This window comes from Fusarium fujikuroi, chromosome FFUJ_chr05 (genome assembly GCF_900079805.1).
Source record: "Fusarium fujikuroi IMI 58289 draft genome, chromosome FFUJ_chr05".
NCBI classification, from domain to species: domain Eukaryota; kingdom Fungi; phylum Ascomycota; class Sordariomycetes; order Hypocreales; family Nectriaceae; genus Fusarium; species Fusarium fujikuroi.
Window position 1 is genome coordinate 600449 of NC_036626.1, and position 17674 is coordinate 618122.

Genomic DNA, 17674 nt, shown 5'->3' on the forward strand with positions numbered 1-17674 from the left:
TACCGTACGACGAAAGAACGACGGACGGGCGGCGTCGTGGAGAGATATATACGTAGTAGTAGGCGTCGTAGTAACCCTACCCCCCCCNCCCCCCCCCCACGCGTCTTGACGATTGGGTTATTTCCCGGATGCCCTTTGGGCCGAGATATTCAATGAGAGAAAGGTCCGCTTCTCCATGCCAAGAAGGCATCGAGCTTTGTATTGGAGGCTTCGGATGAAGAAGCTAGAGCGGCCGCTTGGCTGATCCGCTTTCACGATGAATGGAGGACGCCTTAAAAATGGATCGATGGGGAGGGTGTGAAATTCATGTCGTTCTCTTCTCTGTCTGTGTCTGTCTGGTGATGCCTGTCAATAAGACTCTTTCACCCTCCTGAGTGAGGCGATACTTCCCTTTCTGGATAAATCATGTAAGAGTCATGAATGAGGTCTCAAACTTGTTTGTACAAGTCAGCTGCCCGCGAATGAAGAGCGGTGAGATGTCATCGTAAAACACCAATCCCAAGATGGTGAAGATCGAGAGAAATGTAATCAGAGACAAGACCAAGCAGATCTACCATAATAAGCACCCCTTTGCTTGTTCCTCAGCCACATATGATTGATTACTATTTCTTTAGGAATAGTTACGTGTCGCATGACCAACCCGACTATGTACAATGCTTCAGCCGGACCAGCCCTAGACTAGACTTCCTGGACTTCTCAAGGCATCCAGTCGCAACACGAGAATGCAAGGCGCCAAGATGACAAAGACAAAAGTGCTTCTGACTATTCCCTCTGATAGACGCGCGGTTCAATTTGTTTCGTAGACTACTGATCAGCCACATACCGTTCTGAGACTCAGATTGGATATCGTGGTAATTGACTGCCCACTTTTTAATCGACGCCGATGTTTTGATCATGGCTCGTTGAGCATGATTGTATTGGACGAGATGCGATGCTGATCATGTCACTAGAGACACTATCCCCTGAGATTCTGATGTAAAACTGCATATGTATCGATGCTCCGTGCCGGAGGATGTTACGAACCGGAGGCTACGGAACAAACGGTGGATGTGTAGATAATCTCGTGTAGCTATATCTCCGAACGAATCAGCTCCAGAAACCGCCAAAATAGAAACAGTCCATCAACTCCTGGTATCAAACACGAAGTCGAGTGCAGGTTGCTATTCAGGGTCTCGAGATGTTGGTTCTCAACTGGACTTGTAATCCGTTCAGCGTTGTATCGCCACAGAGAAGACCAGGATATCAGCGGCGTCTTCAGATGTAGAGTTTTCGAGCCGCATTTGCCAAGAGTGCGCCCGTAGCCAATCCCGCCTTGATGGGCTGAAAGCCACTTAGCCACTGCCTTGGAAATCCCTAAGATGCCCTGTAGACGAAGGGGTCTGTGGCGCGCCTCTCCCGCACCCGCAGGGCTGTGCTGTGCTGCTGCAGTGCAGTTACGAGCTCGTTTGAAGTTCTAGGTTCGGAACCTCGTTCAGCTCGGCTTGGAGAACGCGAATCCGAATAGTTTCGGTAGACGCCCTGTAAGGAAGAGAGAAAAAGAGTTACGTGGACTGCCATAGTTTCGAACCTCTAAGACCAAGGGAATGACAGGGCCCTTTGTTTTGGCAGAGAGATGAACCTCGGCAGCCCCACCGTTCAGACTTTCATGCTCAATCGACTCCGTGATTGCCACTGGACTTGACTCAAAGGAGATAATATCCCGGGCGCTATTGGTCAGGGCGGATATACGGATCTAGACAAGGCTTGAGACTGGTGAATTTCAGGAGTAGGACAACTGAATTGCATGGCGTTTTACAGTGTTCAGAATTGTAAATTGTGCCCAGAGTTGAGAGACTTGGTTTGGATATCATTTTCCGCCTACTTGACTGAGCCTACAGTACCTCTGTGGGGCGCCAAAGGGCAGCCCAGGGCATTGTGGAACATGATAACAAGAGAAATACTACAGTGTCAAACTCTCGTTGTGAGAAACAATAATAACACTCCGTAGATCTGGAATATAGCAAAAGTAACAATCATCACCGATTAATCAAGTCAATGCATGAAGGGTCTTGTGTGCCATGTGATGCCATGGACTGCTGATTGAGCTTGGATCTCGCATCTGTCAAAGCCCTCGGAATATCGCCCAGAGATACCTTGCAAAGGGTGCTAAAAAGCCACACTAACGTAGTGCTATCGAGATCGACACTGGACATTTCGCGGATGTGAAATAAGGTGTTGCTGCGCCTCGTTGAGTCGTCATCAGAGTTCTGAGTATCGATTCTCTACCAATTGTCCGTAAAACCACCCAAGACAAAGGCCAATCCTCCCTCCCACCGGCAGTAGCTCAGGGCGTCAATCTTGGAAAGAAATACAAGTATCCATCCATTCCTGAAACCCCAACGTCGGTGCAACATCAGCAGGGCCCCTCGTGCCCGCTTTCTGAAATCAAGGTGCTGACACCTCGCAGGACTTACCGCTCGGCAGTTGGGGGCGTACCCAGATTTTTGCTTGGCTCAGGCAGGGCCTTTTGGTGTTGTTCGATAGGGCGATCGCGCACACACGTCCCTTGGATACGAAAAGCCCACTGAAACAGGGTCGTATTCTTGCCTTTCTCTCATCATTCGAAACGGCAGCAGAGCGTCTAAACGGCAGTGCGTGACTGCAGCGCCAGGGCCAGGCTCGTGACCTAGACCCGGGCGGCACAGGGCTGAACGAGGTCGTCATTGGCGCTCCAGGGTCTCAACATCATGCTAAGGGTCAATGGTGCAGGTGCTAGTCTCAGATTCGGGAGGCCTGTCTATTCGTAATTTCGATTCACGAGACGATGGTGGGCCTTTGTATAGCGAAAAACCCTCCATTCAAGGTAATAATGTGCGAAAACAAACTGGCATGGCTGTAAATAAGCCTGTAAAGTCTAAAACAGACAATTACAGTAGAGAATCTCCACCGTTAATAATCGCGTACGTTACAACCGACAACTCTACTGTACTCTCATGCCACAGAAGCCCAGAGGATAAGGTATTAACCGTGCCACGGCCTGGCTGCTAGGTTTCGCCTGGCCTCCGCGCGTCAGTCTTTAATCTACCGAAGATTGACGGCCCAGGGAGTGGGCCTGCAAAGGCGTGTGAATCCGGCGAACTGACTACCATATTCGTAATAGCCTAAAAGGGTCCGAGGGAATGGAGAGCTAAACGTTAGCAGAGAACGTCCCGCGTCCAAAAAGTCAATGGTCTCTGAGCGTCTGCCGGATAGTGGGAGACTTGCCGCTGCCGGGAGATGAAATGAGCGTATGCAGTACACACGGATACACGTATTCTCTCCCCAAGAATGGCTGAGTAGGATGACGAAAGGTGATGACGCTGAGGCTCAGGTGAAGGTTTGTGGCGAGACGGTAGCTTGTGGAAGCATGGAAGCATGGAAGCACGAAAGAAGCAGGTACAGAACTGCCGAATGCCTGTCCCGGGCCTCAGACCTTCTAATAAGAGATACTATGTAGACAGAGAGAGCTATACATCAAGGACCAAGAAAACACCGGACCTTGATACGGGGTGTCAAAATAAATTTAACAAAGAGTCCCCTAAGCTTGGGCTGAATTTACCTAAATATTTTTGTCGCTTAGGGTCAAGGTCCTGAGTTTTCTTTTATCCCCTAGCTACAGTCCAGTGAGGTGGTGAAGGTGTGGCACAAGCCGGTAAGTTCGGTAGCTTTGCAGCCATGGCGTTGGCTAGTTTTTTGCCTTTCACACCCTCCATCGGGGCCTTGAAGTTTACCGAGAGCCCTATGACTATTGCGACAATGGCTTGACCTTGATTCTGCACTGCATAACAAATTCCAATTTTGTAATTCCGCCGTGGGTCAATTTCTCATTTCCTTTGCCTTTTGAATGTGGCTTTGACGGTCTTGGAATTACCGCCGTCTTCTTGGCTCTCGAGCAGATCACAGCCTGGTTCGGATTGAGATTGACCGAGCTTTTCTCCACGTTCGGCAGATGCATGTCAGTATCTGCTATTTTATTATCCGTCGCTAACAATAGATTGTAACGTTGCTTCATTCTCGACTGTAAATGACAAGAGAGTGAGAAACAATGGAATATCATTTTCGCCTCCTGTTGTTGTGACGTGTTGGCTGTACAGTACTGTACAGTGCAGCACACATCTTGGCAGTACAAATCTCAGCACACCACCAAGACAGCCCTAGGACTGGAGAGGCAATTCAACAGATGCCAAGACTGCAATCCCATGGTAGGGCTGAGAGCCAAAAAGAAAAAAAGGCCGCTAACCTGCCCTGCCGTAGGCGCCACCAACCAAGTGACCCCGGCCGAGGTCCGAAAAAGTGTGGCGCGTGTACGAACAAGCCACGAGGGTACGCGGGTACTCTCCCTCTCTCTCCCCACTTGGTCAAAACTTAATTCTCCCATGAATGGAGACAGACGGGACCCAGAGTCCACGACTCAGTGCAACACGACAGAGCACAGCTTGCGTTGCAATGGAAGTTAGGGATACTGTAGGGCTTAGTACAATACCGGTAGGTGAGGTGCAGAGCGGAGTTAGGGACCTTTTACCGCCAATTTCCAGTCATCCCTTGGACTCTGGAGGCTTAAACTCTAGACAGGGACGATCTTTCATGTGCCGGGTTGGTAATCATCTTGTAATCCTCATTAACTTGGTGTAGCTGAGGTTGCGAAACTTGTTGTATTCCAAACGAGGTAACCTGTAACCCAGCTAATTACCACCACCAGCACCACCAGATTGAACCTGCAGCTTCGTAACACGTTGATCGTAAACAAGAATCGGTTCTGCTCTGAGGACCACGACTCCATCCTCAACACCACATACATGCAGACCCTTACCTTGGACAAACAATGCCTTGGACAGCAGCAGCAGCAGTTGGTTGATGCCTTGAGAGGGTCACAGCCAAAACTGCCTGCCTCTTCTGGAATGTCGTGCACCCGACGGATTAGATTCGCTCGTTCACGGTGAGGGAGGATCAATCATCATGAGGAACCAAGCCAGAATGGGTTCATCAGAAGGTCGTATCGAACCGTCGATGCTCTATACTTTCGCTATCCGCTCCCTTGGCCGGGTGCAGGGACCAGGCCACGACGACTAACACGGACGTCTAAGTGGGGGGACACGACCACCAAGGGATTCCCACCACGTCCGTCCGTGTTGGCTCTCAGCTCTTTTTTCTCTGGGTCGTGGGATCCTGAACGAGACGGGTCTGCAAGATGCTGAAACTAGCTGTTTGGCTTGATGGAGACTCTATACTAGAAAACGATAGTCTAGGCAGCCGAATTGCTTGTTCGTGCTAGCGGGCGGAGGCCGCCGTTCTCAGACAGATCCATTCTCGAATGCCTTAGGATCTGGCATTTGGTTTGGTTAGACGGAGTAAAGATTCATGAGGGAACCTAATGAGCCAAGCATCATAAAGCAAGTGACTCGCTAAAACATTGATGAGATGTCAATAAGGATTGGAGGATGAGACTAGACTCGACTAGCTAGGGCTGGAAGCATCTTGACAGCAGCCACAAACTTGGATTGCGTAAACGTACCAAACAGATGAGCAGAATCAATGACGGACACACGCGCACGCATGCTGCAAGAATTGCCTGTTGTCTATCTAACCGCTTTCACTTCATGTGCTGTGCTCTACTTGTCTTGTCTGTCGCATGTCGTCAGGCGATCCCTATTGAGGGAGATATCATTCAAGGGGGATCCGCTTGGGATGATCCTGGCTCGTTAGGCAAGATCTCCAAACTTCTTTACCCGCGGGGTTTTATCCATGGAGAACATTTCGTAATTCACTTGCAATCCTGAGAGATAGTGCGTTTACGTTTACGTACGTTTGCAGCAATTGCCCGAGAAGGGATGTCACTACAAGGCGTTCTCTTATTCCCGTTTGCTCTAAAATGACATTTCGTCTGCTGGAAACCGCGTGCTCGGCGTGGCTTCATGTCCAGTGAGACTGACACAGCGACATTTCATGTCCAAGCGGTTGTACCTAGCTTTTCCTGTGTTTGGCAGGTTGCACGAGAGATGGGGCGAAAAACCGTATTTGCAAACGTCCTGTATTTTCTTTCGCGCGGTTCTCAAGATTGGGCTTCTATCGATGTTGCTGATCTTGGGTTGAATCAGCGTAGTCGAGTCATTTACCCCGTATCTTCCATGCCATCGGTCGCTGACCAAGGAATGAGAAATGAAATGCTCCCACTCACCGCTGAGCCTCAATATTCCATAGTCGGATCGTTCTTGGCATTTCTTTTGAGGCTGGAATGTGCCAATGATAATGAGATAAAGGTTTCGCTCCAGGTCGCGACCGTTGACCGAGTCCCGTCGGCACCGTATTAACGCAAATATGTTCAGGCTGGCCGTGGCGCGCGTGGGTTAGGGGAAAGCCCAACCGGCCGGCCACGAGGTTGATGACGAGGCGGCATGGAGGAATGACGGCGTATTAGGGCCAAGACGACCGCAAGGCGGCTCCAAGCCACGACATTCGTACAGTGAAAGAGGAGAAGCCCAGACTCAGAATGCCCTGGCTCGGCTGTAACCTGCGAGGTGTTATTCAAATCACAACTGCCGTTGGCCAAAGGTGTATTATAGGGCCAAGGCGAAATATCCATGGGTTCTTGCTGGCTGTTGGTGGGTTTGAGGCTAGGAATAGCTACGGGAGGCGGACGGGATGCACTTGAGTGACCAGTGAGCATTGCAGGCGAGAGAAGCGGAAGCGGAAGCAAAAAAGAAGCAAGCCGGCAACGGAGCAGGGAAGAATCCTGTCCTGTACTGCAATGTCGTAGGGCGTGATTGAGTGAATGTGAAGCATCTCATGCAGATGCTACCACCCACGGATGTTTCTATGAATATGGAACATGGCCGTCAACGTCAAGAGCAGGCAGGATTGGGTGGACAAATGTGCGTATAGCAATACCGATTCAGTGGGTAGGCTGGGTCGCGCAGGTGAGTAAGGGATCATGACTCCATCTCAAAGGTGAGAGAGGTAAGGCAAGGTAAGGTCAGATTCTGTACATTGGCCAACAGCCAAGATCTGGTACCCTGCTAGACCAACACCTCAAAGGCGTCCAACAACGCTCCATTGACTGCCCTGCCCTACACCCCTCTCCCCGCGGGAGGCTAACCCCCAGCAACTCGTGCTCCGCCCACACCCAAGTGCCCAGTCAGTCCAGCCCTCCAGGGCAGAGAGAGCAGCGCAGGGCTACAGGGCAAGGTGGTATTCTGATGGAGCCCATCTCAAACGAGAGTCCGTAGGGCAGGGCAGTCAAAGGCTCTCAGGAGCACCGTCGGAGCGGGGGTAACCCCCTGTAAACGACTTGCGGGACCCTTCTCTGGTCAACAACAATAGCGGAACGCAGAGCCAGATTGATACCGCACCCCCTTGTTCTGCTCTGCTCCTCTTGTCTGTACGGAGGACCAAATGAGAAACAGTTGGGAAAGGTAAGCAGCTGGACTCCTCTGTAAGACGATTCTCAGCGTTTGGAGAGGTTGAGTGTAATACGGCGTTTTATGTAAGAGCCAAGTGGAGGAGCTATCACATCACCTTTTTTTTCATGGCTTCTTGAGATGCAGCCCATCATGATCTTGACAATGGGAGCTAACGAATCTGTGGGTGATTCGAACTGACAGTTGTTGGTAGCACATGCAAGCCCGTCCGTGGATGAATAGGATAGGATCCTTTGACATGCCACTGCACACCCGTTCCGTCCCTGTGCCTCAATAACTGCTCTGTAGGGAAAACGAACACACTGATGCTACAGTACAAGGGACGGATATGCAGCTCCCATCTTGAGCAAGCGAACGGGTGACGATGGCATGGCATGTCTGGCAGTTGACAGAACAGTCTAGTAGGCAGGTAGAAAGAGAGAGTCTCGTTAGCAAAACAGAAAAGACTTTGATATTGCACTCGTCTTGGCTTCGTCTTTTGGCAGCTGGTGGATGCCCTCACACCCCCCTTCATCGGCAGATGCTCACTCCCCCCGTCCGTCTTGTTGCTTGCTCATGCTCCCACCTCTTTTTCCCTTCTTCAGCTTGTATCTTGTTCCCCTCCGTCACATCTTATTACCACTTTCGAATAGTTCAAGAACGGGAATAAGCTGTGAACACAAGCAATGAGGCGTGCAGATATCGTCATTGCTACCGCCACATTCTTTTTTCACGTTGCGTTGCGTTGCGTTGCGTTGCGTTGCGTTGCGTTACAAGGTTAGGCTGTCTTATCTGTCTGGGCTTTCATCTCCAGAGCTGCTTGCCCTGCCATTTTGCACTCCCGGGTCCCATCTTCAGCCCTTCCCCCTTCTGTACCGTACCCTACCAGCTGCTAGCCCAGTTCAGACTCACCCCTATGCTCCACCCCCGTAGGCGTATCTACAGGGGTTGACGACAGCGCTTGCCGACGCCAGGAACAGTGGGTGTAACAGCGCCAGAGCGTCAACGTCAACGCTGGATCTCCCATTAACCTGAGGTGAGGTGCTTGATGCGTAAGGTGCAGATTGAACTTATTAGCCGCTTTGCCTCCCACCTTCCTTTTCCCATCCGATTCTTCTATACCACATCCCGCACTTGTTGGTTCTTCATATTGACTCTGTATTCTTCTTCTACCCTTTTCTTGATTCTTCTTTTCTATCTACAACCAATAAATATATACTCCCAAAGTAAACAACAGCATTCCTCCACTTTCAAACAGCATCCCCGATACGCTCTGTCATTCGTCGACCTTTTCCTCGCTACGGCATTGGCGGACGCGGACCCAGCTGCACCAGGTTCTGCAGAGCACCTATTGTGTCTTGGACTGACCAGACGGATACCCCGAAGCCATCATCGCCACCACACAACCACCCCGTACCGTAACACCCTAGCACCAACAACATCGCTTGTTTATTTCGGCCGGATCTTCAAAGTGAAAAAAAGGAGGCCGCAAACGGGGAAGAACAGAGGCCATCAACAGTTTAACCGAGAAACCGTTACCTTCTCGACAACCGTCTATTCTATGACGGATTAGTCTAGGGCCTATGTCATCCTAGCTTCAGCCTCCCTTAACTTCAGCTGTCATTGTCTTGCCTCTGCTCCATCTTCAGCTAGAGTCATCCCAACTGCCAAGCTTTCCAATTTCACAACAGCAACATGGCCTTTCCTCCTCAATATAGAGAGCCTGCTCCGGCTCTCCCGAGCATTATAGTCCCTACCTCAGGCGACCGTTTTCGAAGCCACGCGAGTCATCACCACGAATTGCCTTTTAGTGGGAGCCCTGCCATGTCAATACCTGGCATGCCACCAAGAGACGACGTTCCTCCACCACTACCTCCTCCTCGATATCCCGGCTTCGATCAACCTAGTGCTTTGGCTGAAAGTATGAGGGAAAAGCGGGAATATGCTCATGGCTCTTTTGCAAGTGGTTACGGAAGCATGACCTCTTCATATCATGAAGATCGCCCAAGCTACCAGCGAAGAAGTAACACGGGCGCCTTCGGCGAACGAGATGAAGGTTATGCTAGTTACTCATCTACAGATAGGTATGGCGTATAATGCACCTGGCATTGGTGCAATCCAAGCTTCCAATGGCTTGAAAGAACTTTGGATCAATGAACTAACAGTGTATGATCACAGGTCCCGAGAATCTGCCCCCAGTGGCTTTGGCCGCCTACACAACCATTTCCAATTCCAATCCCCTGCCGATATACATGGAGATACCCTCAAGAAGAAGCTTGACCAAACTCGTCCTTTGGAAAAGTCACCACCTCGATCACTTCTTAGCTCATCAGCCAACGAGCTCCTCTCACGAAGACCTTCAGCGGAAGGTCGATTCCCTCCAGCACTCAGTGTTCCAGTACAAGTTCAGCTTCCCATACACTCCCGAGGTATTTTAGGATCTCCCGCAAGGTTGACCGACACACCAATTCACTCCGCCATCTCTCCACGAAGCACACCCTTCTATCATGGTGATAGATCACCAAATGACAGCTCAGATATCGATCGTTCACCTCGCACACGAACAAAGAGGAATAACAGTGACGATGCCACTTCAACAAATAGCTATGACTTCACTGGGGCTGAGGATATGGAGATGGAGGATGGACAATCACTCAAACGATTACACATTGATGATGCTTATATACAAGGTGGTCAAAAGAGACGGGCGGCCAGTCCTAATGATGAGCACATGCTTGGCATGCCAGACATGTCTCGACGCCGGGAGCTTAGCTCACGCGGATCTCCTCAAGGTCGATACACCGCGCTTTCTCGAGGTGCTACTATGCCTTCGGTCTCAACTTCACGATCCAACTCATACATCTCCAACATGTCGATGTCGATGCACCCTGCTGGTCTTGCGACTGCCAATTCGTTCGGTCGACGCTCACCTGTGGGCCCCTCTCCCGGTGGCATCTCACCTACATCTTGCAATTCGCCTTACACAGCTCCCGTATCACTCAACCCAAGCCCTCGAACCTCCATCTCTGGCCGGGGATCAATTCACTCTAGGACCGTTTCTGGTGCCAGCACACGTAAGATCACTGAGGTGCAGAAGCCTGGCGGAACTAAAGTGCAAGGCTTCTTCATGTGCGAGTGTTGCCCCAAGAAGCCCAAGAGGTTCGAGACGATTGAGGAACTCAAGTAAGTCAGATTTCACACTCAACAGCCCCACTTCAGATGAGGCTGCGTGAGATTATAGGACTCCGCGTATATATTTCAATGCTAACCAACAACTAGCGCTCACGAGGCTGAAAAGCAATACGAGTGTTCGTTCTGCGGCAATCGTTTCAAGAACAAGAACGAGGCAGAGCGCCACCAGAACTCACTCCACGTGCGCCGTCATTCATGGTCATGCTCAGCTCTCTCCGGATACGATAGGGCTTTCCATGACTCTACTAACAGACCTGGCGAAGCTGACACCTGCGGGTACTGCGGCGATGAATTCCCACGATCTGGACGTGGCCCTGGTACCGGTGCTTTGAGTGGTGGTAATGCGCCTCGGCACGCCACGGACCAGGACTGGGATGAGCGTATCAGGCACCTGCAGGAAGTGCACAAGTTCCGAGAGTGCAACTCGTCCAAAAAGTTCTTCAGAGCGGACCACTTCAGACAACACCTAAAGCACAGCCACGCGGGCACCAGTGGAAAGTGGACCAACATGCTGGAGAATGCCTGTATGTTGGAGGAAGACCCAACTCCCCGGTAAATCGACACAGTACAGTACAGGTTCGGCCGCGGATGGGCACCAGAAAGACTTACAGGTTCGGCCGCCAAATGACGAGTCAATGCTAAAGCGCTGGTGGGTGTTGGTGATTCAAGATAAGTGGAGGATCAGTCGGAAGAGGGCGGGGTACAAAAAGGGAATCGCCGGCGCCCAGAGAAAGGAAAAGGATCAGTGGGTCAGAATCCATGGAGCTTCCATTGGAAGATCAGCATCGAAACACTGGCCAAGAAATTGATCAGCGTTTTGCAGTCATGGAGCCGTTGGGATGTTTGGAAACAACAAGCCGCCGGCAATTGTACGACGTTCTGCCCGCAACAGACTACCAGCTATCCAAACAGTATATGGAACGGCAAAGCATACGACAGACGCGGCGAAAACTCTGTATCTCGTGGGCGGATTGCCGCATGATGCAGATGCGGCAAGTCCAAAACGAATCAAGGTGCCGCTCCAATGCAGCCGTTGATCTCTTCGGATCAATTGGGGTATTCCGCGTGCACCTAACGCGCGTAGGGATGCGATTGTCCGTACCCAGTCATTGGGCTGCCTCCCAGGGCTGAAGCACGAATGTGGCAGTGCTGTCGGAAGGGAGGGACAACGGCCAAATACTACCTTGGCATGTTCCGTTGCATCTACGAATATTGCAACGGCGTTTTAACGTTTTACCGGCAGCTCCAAGCGACATGGAATCACTGTCTGCGTGCGGACTCGCACCTGTGGTGACCAATTAACCATGGTCTTCTGATCCCGGGTTCAGGTGGAAGGGAGGATCATTGCCCGACAAACCTGAAATGCACATGGCGAAATGAGTTGGACGATGGATGAAAAGCAGGCGATGGCACAAATGAGAAGACGCAGGCCTGGGGCCATGCGTCTGTGGATGCGCTACTTTCTGACTGGGCTTGATATCCCTGCCGACAACCCAGTCGCGGATGAGCTAGAAGACTGCCGGAGTTTGGTAATGGAATGGAGTACATACAAGAGGAGATTCATGGCAGAAAAAGCCCAGGCGTTGTCTTGAGAGGTTAGCACTTCAGCTAATGCTCACTAGCAAGCGAGCGAGGATGTCGGCAAGTGAAATGGGGAGGACAAAGGCTTCACTTCGTATACATATTAGCTGGCACAGCTTGATGCTGATGTCGCATGCATCATCTTATGGGTCACGGTACAAAAAGGTTCAATCATGGTTACGGTCACGGTTCATTGGCGCGGCATTGGGACACATGGCATTGTTATTATTTATTGTTCGGGATTTCAGGTTAGGGACATATCAGACTCGGTCATGTAGATATAAAGTAGTCTGACAAGATAAAAATTGTAGCTCGAATTCTTAATACCTCAGTTGTCTCTGCAGTGTTCTGTCCTGTTCAACCATTGTGAAGCGATGCACCAGCCGGTTGCAGTCTGTGAAACATAGCGTACCCAACGCTGAGGTTGCGGCCGTTGCAGGGACCAGGAAAAGACGGCACATCCAATTTCTCTGTAAGGCTCAGTTGGAAGATCTACGAGGCTTTCCAAAGGGCCTTCACTCTTCAAGCCTAAACATGAGAATTAAATGCAGAGTTGCCTCGGGCACCGGCAACTCCATTATCAGACAAAACATAGCGGAATTGAAGCGCATACCACCCCCATTTGGGCAATTCGTGTCGCGTAAAATTTGTCTGTTGTTCAGCTGAAGGGTCTAAAAGTTCAGCTGGCTGGGTTTGATGTCTCTAACACCACCCTGGACGCGGAATTGATACGGATCACGTGATAATCCGTATAATTGCACTGTTCGGGTCGTGCTGTCTGGGGAGCTACGAGATACATTCCATTCGTGGGATAGTTGTGTTTTTTGACAGAAATAGACGAGAAGATGGTTGCTTTGAATTGAAGATGGGATTTGAGAGAGTGTGGCTGGTGAGAAGCTCAAGATGGAGTGTGGCGCTTGATGGCATGGCGGGGTAAATTGATGTGGCGCAGAGTTTAATGTGGAAGGAGGGGCAAAAAGATGGAAAGTTGTGGAAGTCATGATTCACACCGAGGTTGAAGCTTAATTTATTTTACTTTCTCGGTTTCGAGTTTCGCATGACTGATCTATAAGAACCACTTTCTTTTGACTGCAGACTCTATCATTATTCTTGGAATACCAACAGCTACGAAGGATCTTGAATATCCAGACCACTACTGCGACTTGCGACAGGCGCACAATCTGGCAGAAGACGATTCCGCAAGCGCCGATCAGGCATACAAGGTTTTCAAATCCAAGGACAACCAGGAGGACGATTCGAAGCCGCAGCAGTGGGAGGAATTTGGCCACAGATTTGAACCTGGAGAGCTTGACCTTCTCAAGCAAAGTATCGCCCAAATGGCTCTCAGCAGGATCGACGGCCAGGATGAGCTATTCGTTGGAGGGTAGGTCTCTCCCACCACTAAACAATTTACAGACATGCTGTGCTAATTATTTCCCAGACTCTGGGCTTTGCGCCGCTCAGACTCGCTGACGGATCGTCGCATCACGCATGTCCTCTCCCTCGTCCCATTCGACATATCAAGCCTCAAAAACTTCAAGGACGAACCGTGGATCGATTACGGAAAAGACCTACAACACCAAGTTATCGACATTGACGATGTGGAGGACGCTGACTTGCTGATCGAGCTGCCCAAGGCTGTCAGATTTATCGAGGAAGGTCTAGGCGCGAGCTGGCTTGCGAAGGATGAGGAGGATGGGGGCGTCTCGTTAGAGAAGGGTGTCGAGGACCTCGATATTGGGGAGAAGAAGAGGAAGAAGAAGGGAGGCGTCTTTGTTCACTGTGCGGCTGGAAAGTCGAGATCTGTTTCGGCGGTTATTGCTTACTTGCTTAGGCGATATCCAAGTCGTTTCGACCCCAATATCACGCCGACTGCCATTTCGGACCCGGCCCACTCGGTTCCCCAGAATGGGGAGAAGCGTTCGAGAAAGGATACCGCTAAGGAGGCTGTCCATGCTGCACTTACGTTTGTGCGCAGAACTCGACCCATGGCTGAACCTAACGAGGGCTTCATGGAGCAGTTAGCCTTGTGGTGGGAGATGGGTTGCCCGGATGATGTTGAAGCACACCCTGTATATCAGCGGTGGGCTTACAAGCGTGAAATCGACGAGAACCTTGCAGTAGGCCAGGCACCGACGAGGCTTCGTTTCGAGGATGAAGAGACCCAGCCTCGTGATGACTCGGGTCTTAGTCTACGATGTAAGAAGTGCCGTCGAACTTTGGTCACGGCACCCTTCATTGTGGAGCACAAGCCTTCTGACAAGAAGTCCTCGGCGTCTACGTGCCAGCATTACTTTGTCGAACCACTTAGTTGGATGCGCGGGGTCCTTGAACAGGGAGAGCTCAACGGAAGATTATTATGCCCCAATGCAAAGTGTGGCGCTGGTGTAGGCCGGTACGACTGGAAGGGCTTTCGGTGCTCCTGCGGCGGATGGGTGACGCCGGCGTTCTCGCTACAGAAGGCGAGGGTCGACGACGTCGTCAAGCGGCCGGCGACTCAGAGCATGGGGATCCGGATGCCGCCCGGGTTAGCTCCACGGAGCGGAAACTTGTGAGGACAGGTGAGGGCGGAATTACTACCAACCAATACTAAACAAGAGCGCCGCATAGACACCGATTCAGGCCCATGTTACCGATCCGTGCCTTGAGAGACCCGCCCTCCGCGGATCCGTTGTTATGTCCGGTGCTTAAGGCATGCCGCATGCTGCTTGACAGGTCCGTCTGGACATGGAGCTTTGCCCTTCTCGAGATACATTCCGCTCTGGCATGATGCATCTCTCATGGCGAGCGAGCCACTGGGAGAGAGGGAGCAAAAGCCGGCGGGGTACCAGGCGGGATCAAAAGCCCTAGGGCTTACAGGGCGTGAGGTGTGCGCTGTGGAAGGGAGAAGAGAAAGTGTGTCTTGGTGCATTTTGCATCTCGTCGTGGATAAGCCGGGAGACTCGGGCTGCATGAAGAGGGGATCTTCGCAGAGCAGATGGTTCCTGGGAGACCAAGTCCGACGGAGAGAAAAGAGAGTCCGAGTTCGGGGTCCAGAGAAGACACAAGGCATCAGCACTAGGCCTCGTTGGAAGAGTCGTGCCACCTTTCAGATCAACATCCAAACAGAAGAAAGAGTAGCATGCGCACGCCTCTGTCTATACATACAATAGAGCCTTACAACTCTGCATGAGCAGATCCTTCGAATGGTTAGCTTCATGATTCGACGTCTTGTTGTCTTATTCCCATGTGGATCTTGTTCTCCATAATCGCTCTACTTTCAACTATCTAATCTAATCGACGCAGTTCTAATGACAGGCCTAGCTCGAATCCTTCTGTGGCCCAGCGTCTTACATGGCTCGATACACCACGGAATTCCGACATAGCCCAGCCACTAACTTGCTGACTATAGGGCTGATCCTAGGATTTAAAACCATGAAAAAAGGAAAACTAAAGAAGAAACACAGAAGATCACGAAGCTTGAATACGCTGCGCTTACTGATATACCCCGTTTCGCCTTGGTCTGAAACCCACATCGGGCGTAAGCCAGTCAGCACCACCGTCTTCACCTTGGTCTTGGTTGAAGGATCGCACTCATTGTGAGCAAACCTTGGATGTGAGCTTGTACAGCGGGGACATTTTGTCCAAAGAGCCCTTTTCACCTATCGCCATTTGATCTATGATGCGTCAAGGCGGAGAAAAAAGAAGACAGCGCTGTCTTGGCGGTTCCGCTTACGCCCGGCGATTGCCCTTTGGGGTATATACTTTATCTTGTTGTCTTACAGCGACATTTCAGCCTTCTGAGGATTGCATTTAGCCCTCTTTTGTGTGTCAAGCTGGAGTTATCTAAACGTCATGCTTGGCGGGTATAGCTTCGATGTTGGTCATAGCTCCCCTTGTCTATTCTCATGACGTCTTTGCTCGCATCTTGACACCGCTTTTGACCTCGAGGTTATTGATCTTGATCATGGGGGAGTGATGCTGGATAGTATGGGCTAGTTAGTTTCGCTGGGAGCTAACTAGTTAGAAACTATCTACCCGCAGCGTGCTTCATCGACGGATGCATCTTACTGCATGACACGTTTTTCCCATCTTGGGCTAGAGTGTGTGTTGACAACGAATGCTATACGCAGTACGGAGCGGTCCTTCACAGATGCAACGGTGCGAACATTGCGAGCGAAGGAATATGAACTATACCTCGGTCTTGTTCATGAACTGACCACTTGAGAGTCAGCCCTATCTTGTAGCCTGCCCATACAAAGTTATTCCAGCAAGGCCCTAGAACAAGGGCAGAGTAGCACTCATCTGCGCTTCTCCAACAAGTAGGGGCGTGGTTTAGTCCGTCTCTCACACTCACACACACCCCTGAAAAGGATACATGCTCGTCTGACAGCATACAAGTACCCGGCCTGCGAGGTTCGCCTGTCTATCCCCGAAGGGAAAGGCACGCGTTGTTTCCACTGACTGCAACCGGAAGGATTTGTAGCCGTTGGACCCCTTCGAGAGATCTGCGGGAAGTCTTTTGCTCCCTGGGTCTTCGCTGTCAAACACCCTCGGCATTCCTGATTTATGAAACCTGGGAAAGCATGAAACTTGATGGCAGCGTTTATGTATAGAAACATGAGGAAAAACTCTATTTTGAGAGGGGGAGCTACTGCATGGTGTCATACCCTCCGTTGCCGATGAGATTCGGTCTGTGTGGCTGGATTGCATGGCATGGGAGCTCTTGTTGTCGCACGATCACTGTGACGAGCCCAAGCCGTCGGTAATTGGCGTAGACCGCTTCTCTCTTAGAGAGAAATATCTTGGAGAGTCACATGTCTTGTTTTGCATGTCTCATGTCAGCCCTATAATCACGCTGTGGAGTATCTCGGACTTGGGGACTACAAGACACGGACTGAAAAGACCACAATCTGTGGCTGTTTTACCAAGGAAAAGAATAAATGACGCTATCCTGTATCATGTCATTGCATGCGACGGCATCTAGGATGATTCACGTCCTTGCAGAAGTAGTGCTCTCAATGCATGTCACTCCCCTCAACCTTTCGATCATCATGTATATCTGCAGTCATCACCTTTCCTCTCTCCACTGTTGTATTACAAACAATAGAATTATTCTAAATTCTTATTCTGAATATTGTGAATCCTTTGACTCGCTCTTCGCGGTGAATGCCTCTGTATCTCGGATCCGAAGCCCTCGAAGTCACCGAGTCTATACGCTTACACCTGAGAGCTAGATGCCGTAATTCTGCGGAGACTCTTACAAGGATGTAAGCTGCCAGAAATCGTCACCTTGACACCGCTTCACGATGGCTTTTCTTTCTTTTACTTACCGCGCGAACGAGCCATTGGCGAGTCGCCATGATACACCCTCCATTGGAACTCGGTGATATCTGATCAATCAGACCTCGAGATAAGCGAGCATCACATCACCATTATCATCACAGTATTGGACTTGTATGTCCTCTGAGTGGGAGTTGTCGCGGCTCTTCCAGCTCATGTTTTCCAAG

At 50.7% G+C, this 17674-nt stretch overlaps 2 protein-coding genes; both read left to right on the forward strand.

Moving 5' to 3' along the window:
- Positions 1–9107: 9107 nt before the first annotated feature.
- Positions 9108–11160, forward strand: FFUJ_06935 (related to zinc finger protein; the record flags this gene model as incomplete). XM_023577132.1 has 3 exons in its annotated part: positions 9108–9496; positions 9591–10595; positions 10692–11160. 3 exons carry the CDS (start codon positions 9108–9110, stop codon positions 11158–11160), a joined length of 1863 nt encoding a protein of 620 aa, XP_023430249.1.
- A 1890-nt stretch (positions 11161–13050) lies between these two features.
- FFUJ_06936 (probable YVH1-protein tyrosine phosphatase) lies at positions 13051–14740 on the forward strand (the record flags this gene model as incomplete). XM_023577133.1 has 3 exons in its annotated part: positions 13051–13074; positions 13358–13569; positions 13627–14740. 3 exons carry the CDS (start codon positions 13051–13053, stop codon positions 14738–14740), a joined length of 1350 nt encoding a protein of 449 aa, XP_023431514.1.
- Between the last annotated feature and the right edge of the window lie 2934 nt (positions 14741–17674).